Raw genomic sequence first — 9,780 nt, 5'->3', positions numbered from 1 at the left:
GGAATGACTGAATTTAAAGAAATAAGTCAACATGATTAGATTTTAAATTATACAATAGTCTTCATTTGCTTGTCCTGTTCATGAGACGATTTAAATAGTGGTTGAAAGCTTTGTAGTTATACCACTAATTTTGAATTAGCCATGAAAGGGCAAATGATTCTGTCCCCATTTCTGTTGCTTGGGAATGTAGGTAGGAATCAATTTTGAGCAATTTTTATGTGCAAGATATTTCTTTATGGAGAAAGATATCCATTTTTTCTTAAAGTAAAGCAGTAAGTACAAATAGAATGTTGTAATAAGCACATGGTGGTAGTGGTGGCATGCCATGGAGTCAGTTCTGACTGACAGCGACCCTGTATAGAGCTTCTGAGGCTGTAAATCTTCATGGGAACAGAAAGCCTCATCTTTTCTCCAAGGAACAGCTGGTAGTTTCAAACTGCTCACCTTGAGTTTAGCAGCCCAACTCGTAACCACTGCGCTACCAGAGCTCCTTTCTAAACATGTAGCCAATGATAAATCTAGATTAGAGAGTCTAAAACCACTGCAACTAGTTTCTGAAATCAATGTAGAAAGACCTTGGTTTGTTAACATCCTCAAGGGTTGATATAAAACATAATTTATAAAGTCACAAATTATTTTCTTGACTTAATAAAGAGAGGACAGGGAACCTGAGTGAATTGATGGGATCTTAAATTGCATTCAGGACATCATTATATAAATCAAGCATATATGTATAACAATCATACACATAACCATTTTTGTCCAGGATCCTGGTCTTCATGTTCTTGGCAACAAACCAATTATCTGCTATTTCTGGAAAAGATATGACAAATCTTTTTTACCTTTTGTCAGTTTTTTTGCCAATTTTGAAATAGTGCACAACAAAATATTCCAGTTAATTTTGTTTTCTTTTTTAGTAAACTATGGGAGAAACTAGGTGTTTAAAAACAATACAAATGACTGAGTTTGGAAAATAAAATTACAGTACCTCTTGAGAGTGTCTGAGGAGGTCTCTTTTCCTTTCTGATTGTAATGGCGAGGTTGGAAGAAACTGTGATGATTAAGAAACTAAGGACTAATTCTGAGTGTAGCATCATTTGTACTAAACAATTCCTCAGAAGATTCTAGATAATAAAAGGTAATTTTCAGAATTTACTAGGTTACTTCAGGCTATCATCAAAAGATGTTTGTTCAGATTTGGACAAGCTGCTGCTGGTGTGATTTGATACAATATAAACTCAGATCTTTGCATTCACTTTTTATTTAAAAACTGCACTCAACTCACTACTCACACTGGGAAAAGTCACACTGTAGGCATTTTGGAAATAGTACAAGGAAGTTGAAAGGAAACGGGATCAAGACTCACTGAAGCTTGACTGAACTGTTTACTGCACTATGGTGACACTCAAACAAGATCAGGTTAAATATCAAACCAAACTCATTTCCATCAGGTTGGTTCTGACTCATAGTAATCCTATACAGGGTTTCCAAAGCAGCGGAGTCCTGGTGTGGTGTTGGGAGTTAATGCACTGGACTGCAAAGTTGGTTTGAATCACAAGGTCGATGGTTCAAGCTCACCAGCCACTCCTTGGAACTAACTCAACAGCCCTTAACAACAACAAATCTTTACTGGATCAGAAAGCCCCATTTTTCACCTGCAAAATAGCTCGTGGGTTTGAACTGTCCACCTTGCAGTTAGCAGTCTGGGGCTTACCCTACAACACCATCAGGCCTCCTTCAAGATCATGTTGTTGAGTCAGTTCCCTGTATCGGGTTTCTGAGAATGGCTAGCAAGTTTGAACTGCCAACATTGTGATTAACAGTCCAGTGCTTATCTTACAGCACCACACGAGGGCTCCAAGATCATGTTGTTGTTGTGTGTTGTTGTGTCAGGCTGACTCATAGCAGTCCTTTCTAGGGTTTTTGCAAGTAGCTGGTGGGTTTGAACTGCCAACGTTGTGATTAGCAGTCCAGTGCTTATCCTACAGTGCCACACTAGGACTTAAGATCACATTAGCTCTGTTTAAATTATTTCTTTCAATAATGTGCAGTGAGTCCCCGGGTGGTATGAACAGTTAACAAATCTGCTAAACAAATAATTGGTGGTCCAAGTCTACTTAGAGGTACCTGGAAAGAAGAACCTAGTGATTTTATCACAAAACCCTGATATTATATGCAAAACTGTATACATCTAAGTGCATTTTCTTCAGGAAGACGGTTCATAACTGCCTTAAGATTCATACAAACATCTTGGATGTAAAGAAAAGTTAAGGAAACTTAATCTTGGAGGAAGGAGTTCCTTGATGGTACAGATAGTTAAGCACTAGACTACTAATAGGGAGCGCTGGTGGCACTGTAGGATAAGAACTGGATTGTTAACCACAAGGTTAGCAGTTCAAGGCCACCAACCGTCGCTCTGAGGGAGAAAAATGAGGCTTTCTGCTACTGTAAATCGTTACAGCCTCATAAACCTTTCCCAGCAGACACCACAACATTAACAGACTACTCATAGAAAGGTTAATGGTCCAAATCTGCCTAGCGTGGCTCAGAAGAGCTAGCAATCTGCTTCCAAAAAGCCTGTCTTGAGACCACCGTGGAACCGTTCTATTCTGCATATGTCGAGTTGCCATGATTGGAATGCATTCCATGGCAACAAACAACTTGGAGGGAGCATTACAAAGAGTTCCTTATGTCAGGAACAGAGTTTAGCAGGTGAAAGTAGAACCTCACCATTTCCACTGTTTGAAAGCTCTCTTTTAGAGTTCAGAAGGCACACACTTTTTCTTTTCAAATTTCAAGTGTTTATACAATATTGTCAAATACTGTTCTACTTTAAAATAAAACAACAAAATTTCTGGTTTTCTGTTTCACATTGTTAGATAAATGATAAAATAAGCATTAAATATACTCTATGGCAGGATAACTCAATGTTTGCATGCTTATTATTATTTTTAGATGATTAATGCATTTCCTGGTGAAAGAAAACACAGATTGCTGAGTGTGCTCTAGTACCAGGCATGTTGTTGTTAAAGTGCCGTCAAGTCAGTGCTGACTCATAGCGACATTGTATAGGGTTTCCAAGGAGCAGCTAGTGAGTTTGAACCACCAAAGTTGCAGTTCAAACTGACCTTGAGGTCTAGTGCTTATCCTATGGCACCACACTAGGACTCCAGTACTAGGCATGGTGGTGGTTATGTGCCGTGGAGTCGGTTCCGACTCATAGCGACCCTGTACAGGGTTTCCGCGGCTGTAAATCTTTACGGGAGCAGAAAGCCTCATCTTTCTCCCGTAGAACAGCTGGTAGTTTCGAACTGCTGACTTTGTGGTTCACAGACCGATTCATAACCACTACACTAGCAGAACTCCTTATAGAAAACAAATATAACATGATTCAGACTCTGGAGACTGTGTCTAAGATGAAGCTTTATGAACAATGTCCAGTTGCGTTTTCTGGCAATAGTATTTAGTTCTCAAAAGTAATTTTACATAACTCATATAAAAAATATAAGGAGTTTTAGTGGCACAGTGGTTAAAGTACTGGCTGTTAACTGACAGGTCAGCTGTTCAAAACCATCAAATGGACAAATGACAAAAGATGTGGTAGGCTGCTTCTGTAAAGATTATACACTTGGAAACCAACCCTATGGGCTGCTCCACCTGATCTTATGTGAGTGAAATCAGTTCAATGGCAGTGAAATACAAAAAAAAAAAAAAAAACCTCTCAAAAAAAGTCCAAAATTGAAAAGAAAATTGGAAAGAGCTAATGCTATTTGCATTATAATTGTTGGAATCAGTTTTGGTTAATGACAATTTATTAGAGTATCAGTAATCTATCTAGAAAAAATAACTATAGACCAACAAAGGAAATCCATTTCATTAAAAGAAGAAAAGCACAATTTCGCTTAACTTTCCCCACCCTTTACTGAAGGTCTAACTTTTCAATAATGAAAGTTAATCATTTAAATATAACTTACTCGCTGATTAAAAGTTGCTTGCTTACTTGAACTGGCCAGCGCTCTTGCTGGAGGTGTACTCTGGATGTTTCTGGTTAAAAATGGGTGTGGATTTACAGGCACAAATCTGACCTACAGCCCCACCTGAACAGAAACAAGAGCACACTCACCTGCCCATTTATAACAGGCTTGTTTGAAAAACTTCTTTCTAGTTCTCATGCTAAAAAAAACTCTTCTCTCTTGCTCTAAATTAAGATTGAGTGTCCTCATAAAATGAGGCCAAATACCGTCTGTGGACTTCTTTTTTTCTCCACCTTTTACCTTTCAAGGTAATTTAATGGTTGGCTGTAGTTCAACATCCCCCCCTTCCCCCCCGGAAAAAAAAAAAAAATACTGGAGAGAGAAAGAAAGAAACTGCTTTGAATGTAGGAACTGTGTGTACAGCATTGTTCTGATGAGAGCTCACTGAGGCTTGCAGGTTAGAAACAAAGCAAATAGAAAGTCCTAGGGTTACTCTGTCTACAGCAATATAATGAACAGATAAAGAGAACAGGTTCAGTTTATGTATTTTTTCCATAATATGAACGGAGACTAAACATCAAGTTAAGCAATTTATTTTTAATTTCTTTGAATCATTGAATTTAATTTTCTACAACATATAAATATACAAGGAATTTTAAAAAGTCCATGGAAAAATGTAATGAAAAGATAATTTAAAATTTTCATAAACTTTTTGAAGCCCCCTCCTATGATCTGAAGCCAAAGTATGTTGTTGTTATGTGCCGTGGAGTTGGTTCTGACTTATAGTGACCCTGTACAGTGTTTCCGAAGCTATAAATCTTTACAGGAGCAGAAAGCCTCATCTTTCTCTCGTGGAACAACTGGTAGTTTTGAACTGCTGACCTTGAGATTCGCAGCCCGATTCATAACCACTATGCTCCCAGAGGCCATAGTGTAAATCCTAATAAATAAATGGTAGAACTGAATGAAAGCAGGTGTCTCACAATGTTTCTGTTGATACCTATTTCTTATATGTTGCATGAGTGTTTGCTATTGATAATAAATTGCAGATAACTATCTGTAGGTGTAAAATCTATGTGGCATATATTTATATGTCTATTTGCTAATAATTCTCTGCATCCTACTTGCTATATTATCACAAAGAGGAAAAAACATGGATGGCAATGTTTTAGTGCATAGATAATGGTAGATCATTATTGCCACATGGAAGTATAGCTAGAGGGAGTGCACCTGTAGTCATCTTGTTTTCTTTTTGAAATTAATTTATTAATTTTGGGGAGGTTGGAGTAACGAGTTAGGGTTAGGACTATGGCTGGGCTTAGGCTAGACAGAAGCTAGGCCTAGGACTCAGTTTAATGTTAGGATTATAGTTGGGACTAGGGTTGGTGGTTGGAGTAGTGTTTGGGCTAGGGCTAGGAGTAAGGCTTGGTCCAGTTTAGGGTTACAGTTAGATTTATTTTCATTTATTTATTTGCTTGAAATCTACTTGATTTCCTCTTTGTTTGGAAGTACTATAACTACATTATTTACTCTTTTTACTTTATGTTTTCTTTGTTGTTGTTGTTGCAAACTATATCTCTGGTTCCCTATTTTCAGTCTTGTAAGTTTGTTTTACTTTAAATACTTCTGTATCTGGAGTCCTGGTGTGGTGCTATAGGCTAAGCACTGGACCACAGAGTCAGTTTGAACTGCAAGGTAGGCAGTTCAAACCCACCAGCCATTCCTTGGAAGCCCTACACTGGGTCACTATGAGTTGGGATTGACTCAACAACAACATATCTCCACTCTAGTCCTCTGTGGCTATGTCACTGACTCTGGGCCCAAGAATTCCCAGGTCTTGCCACACTGCTGGCCAACCAGGTCTCCACCCGGGTTCACAGGAGTCTATTGAACATTGTAGGGCTTAGCTCACAGCTTCATTGCTGTTTTTCTCTCACTTCCCCTTATCAGTGACAAATGTGGTCACCAATCAGAGTGCATGTATGTTCATGTATTCCCATTGAGTTTTAGTCTTGGAAGGGGGTTTGCTTTGAGGGGACCCGACCACTTGCCTTGATGTCTCCTGAACAAGCAACTTGCTTGTTCTTGTAGTAGTAAGTCGGGCTGCCTTTATTGTTTTGTATTTTTCCTGTTGGTCTTTCTTTCAAGAAGTATCTTCTGTTCTTCTAGCCACTCCACACTGGTCTGCTTGTCTTTTCAAGTGGAAATTTCCCACCTCAGTAGATTCTGGATGGGGTTCAGGATTCCACCTGTGGTCTTATGTCATGCATAGGCTCTGCAGGAAGCCTCCTTCACTGGGCACATTGTAGCCCATTTTAGGTATTCCAATCAGTTTTAGGCAGAAGATGAACTTACAAGCTTTCTATGGCTATATTTCTGGCCTCTTTAGTAATTTTTATAAGGCTAATCAGATTTTTACAAATTCTGTTTATCTGGAAATGTCCTAATTTTGCCATCATATTTGATGGATAGTTGTGTTGGATTTATGATTCTTGGGTGGCAGTTTTTTTGGTTTTTTTTTTTCAGAATTTTGTGTATGTCATCCCATTGTTTCCTTGTCTGCATGGTTTCTGCTGAAAAATCAGAGTTCAGTCTTGTCTTTGGTTTTGAGACGTTTGATTATAACATGTGTTGATGGTTTTCTTTTGGGGTCTATCCTGTTTTCCTGTTTTAGTTCGTTCAATTTCTTGAATGCTTATCTTGTTATCTTTCATGATGTTAGGGAAGTTATCTTCCAACAAAGAGTCTCTCTCTCTCTCTCTCTCTCTCTTTTTGTTTTTTTGTCTCTTCCTGTTCTGGAATTCCAATAACACATAAGTTATATCTTTTGATAGTATACCATACATCTTAGGCTTACTTCAGATTTTTAAAATTCTTTAAAATTCTTTTCTGATTGTTCTTCTCACAGATGAATATTAATATTTGTCATTAAACTAAATAATTTGGCTTCCAATTGATTCAATTCAACTTCTTTGCCTTTTCAGTCAATGTATTATCTATTTTTGAAGTATTAATCTGTGGCTAAGGAGCTTTGGTATCATAGTGGGGTATGTGTTAGGCTGCTAACTGAAAAGTAAACATTTCAAATCTACCAGCTACTCTTTAGAAGAAATATGAGCCTTAATGCTCCCTTAAAGATTTACAGTCTTGGAAACCCTATACAGGGTCACTATAAGTCACAACAGACTCCATGGCACATAACTACCACCACCACCAATCTTCTGGCTATCTAATTGCTCTTTTTGTATGGTTTCCAATTTTTCTTTCTTTTTTTTTGTCAAGTGGTTCTTGTAGTGTTTTCCTGAATTACTCTAAATTTTTGCCTTTGTTTTCATCTGCAGTTTTTTTTTTTAAATCATTTTCTCAATCCTTTGAAAGTTCCTAAATACCATTCTTTTAAATCCCTTATCAAGTATTTCCAATACCATTTTTGCTGTTATATTTTCTGATATTGTATTTTGGTCACTTGTTTGAGGTACTTTGTTTTGTTTCTTTGTGTAAGCTGAAATTTGTCCCCAAGACAAAGCAACAGCAAATTTATAAAAATCATTAATGAAAAAGTAGGGACAACCTTAGAGGTTCTGATACATAGTGTAAGTATGCTATTCTTGTTGTTGTTAATTGCTGTTGAGTTGGCTCCAGCCCTTATGGACCCTGTATAGAGTTTTCTAGGAGTGGCTGGTGAGTTTGAGCCACCGATCTTGTGGTTCAAACTGACTTTGCAATCCAATACATGAACCCACAGCACTCCAAGTATGCTGTTAAACATACTAAAAACACACAAAGAGCAGAAAAATTAGACACTTATATGCATCAAAAGAGTAAAAAGAGACCCCACAGACTGGTAAAAAAAATTTTTTTTGCAGTGACGTTTCAGACAAGGAACTAATCTCTAAAATTTATAGAAAACTACAACACCTCTACAAGAAAAAAGACAAATAGTCCAATTTCAAAATGTGAAGAGATGATTAAACAGATACTTCACCAAAGGAGACATTCAGACTGCCAACAAATGTGAAGAAATGCTCATGATCACTGGCCGTTAGAGAGATGCAAATCACAATGACAATGAGATGCTATTAACCCCCAGCATTAATTGCAAAGTTCAAAAACACAGAAAACAATAAATCCTGGAGAGGGTGTAGAGAGTATGGGACCCTCCTACACTGCTGGTGGGACTGTAAACACTGAGGGAAATGGGTGGCACTTTCTCAGAAGGTTGGACATAGAAATACCATTTAATCCAGCAATTTGTCTGCTTTGTATAGATCATCAAGAAATAAGAGCCGTAACAAGAGTAGATATATGCACACCTAAAGGAGCTCTGGTAGCGTAGTGGTTACGAATCGGGCTGCGAACCTTAAGGTCAGCGGTTCGAAACTACCAGCTGCTCCGCGGGAGAAAGATGAGGCTTTCTACTCCCGTAAGGATTTACACCCTCGGAAACCCTGTACAGGGTCGCTATGGGTCGGAACGGACTCGACGGCACTTAACAACAACAACAACATACTTTAAAGGAGCTCTGGTAGCGTAGTGGTTACGAATCGGGCTGCGAACCTTAAGGTCAGCGGTTCGAAACTACCAGCTGCTCCGCGGGAGAAAGATGAGGCTTTCTACTCCCGTAAGGATTTACACCCTCGGAAACCCTGTACAGGGTCGCTATGGGTCGGAACGGACTCGACGGCACTTAACAACAACAACAACATGTTCACAATAACAAATAGATGGAGACAGCCTAGATGCCCATCAGCCGAGGAGTGGTTGAAAAAAACTTTTTACATACACACAATGGAATATTTGAAACACTGAAGAATAACAATGAATCTGCTAAATACTGCATAATGATATGGAGGAACCTGGAGGACATTGTGCTGAGGTAAATTAGTGGATTGCAAAGAGACAGGTATTATATGAGACCACTACTGTGAAAAGTCAAGAAAAAGTTTTCATGTGAGAAGAAACATTCTATGATGGTAACCTGGGGTAGGAGGAAAGGGAGAATTATTCACTGGGTAGAGTGTAGACATATTCTTACTTGGGTGACAGGGAAGGCCGTTAAAAAGAGGAGGAAGGAAAAGAGAAAACGAAAGCGGAAAAAAAAAAAAAAGATTTCTTTTTTTGTTTTTGTTATTTTTTTAAATAGCCAGGTGCACCTGACCCAAGTCAGGTTTCAATCACTTTATATGTATGTGAAAGCTACACAATGAATAAGGGAGACCAAAGAAAAATTGATGCCTTTGAATTATGGTTTCGGCAAAGAAAATTGAATACACAGTGGGCTGCCAGAAGAATAAATCTATCCTGGAAGAAGTACAGCCAGCATGCTCCTTACAAATGAGGATGGCAAGGCTTTATCTCAGGTACTTTGTATATTGTTATCAGGAAAGATCAGTCTCTGAATCAAGACACCATGCTTGATAAAGCACAGAGTAAGTGAAATAGAGGAAGCTCTTCAACAAGATGGATTGACATAGCGCTGCAACAAAGAGCTCAACAAAGCAACAATTGTATGGATGGCGCAGGACCTTGAAATGCTTCGTTTTGTTGTTCATAGGGTTGTTATGAGTCAGAACCAACTCGATGGCATTTAACAACAACAACAATACCAATAATCTGGCTGGGACATTTGTGTATGTATGTTTGTATAATTTTACACAAAGAGTTGTTGTTGTTATTAGGTGCCATTAAGTCGGCACCAACCCATAGTGACCCTATGCACAGCAGAACAAAACTCTGCTCAATCCTGGGCCAACCTCACTACCGTTGCCACACTTGAGTCCATCGATGCTGCCACTTGGCCAATCCA

General features: G+C 38.5%; 1 protein-coding gene across 1 annotated transcript in view; it reads right to left on the bottom strand.

Moving 5' to 3' along the window:
* The window catches only part of AGR3 (anterior gradient 3), a 17,851-nt gene extending 16,754 nt beyond the window's left edge, over positions 1 to 1,097 (bottom strand). Inside the window, exon 1 of the mRNA XM_006832240.1 lies at positions 989 to 1,097. Within this exon, the coding sequence (XP_006832303.1) occupies positions 989 to 1,097 (109 nt within the window). The remainder of the gene's footprint in view (positions 1 to 988) is intronic.
* Between the last annotated feature and the right edge of the window lie 8,683 nt (positions 1,098 to 9,780).

The sequence above is a fragment of the Chrysochloris asiatica genome, unplaced genomic scaffold (assembly GCF_000296735.1).
Source record: "Chrysochloris asiatica unplaced genomic scaffold, ChrAsi1.0 scaffold00006, whole genome shotgun sequence".
Classification (NCBI taxonomy): Eukaryota; Metazoa; Chordata; class Mammalia; order Afrosoricida; family Chrysochloridae; genus Chrysochloris; species Chrysochloris asiatica.
Note: the sequence above shows the minus strand (reverse complement) of the source record. Positions and strands in the feature narration are given on the sequence as shown.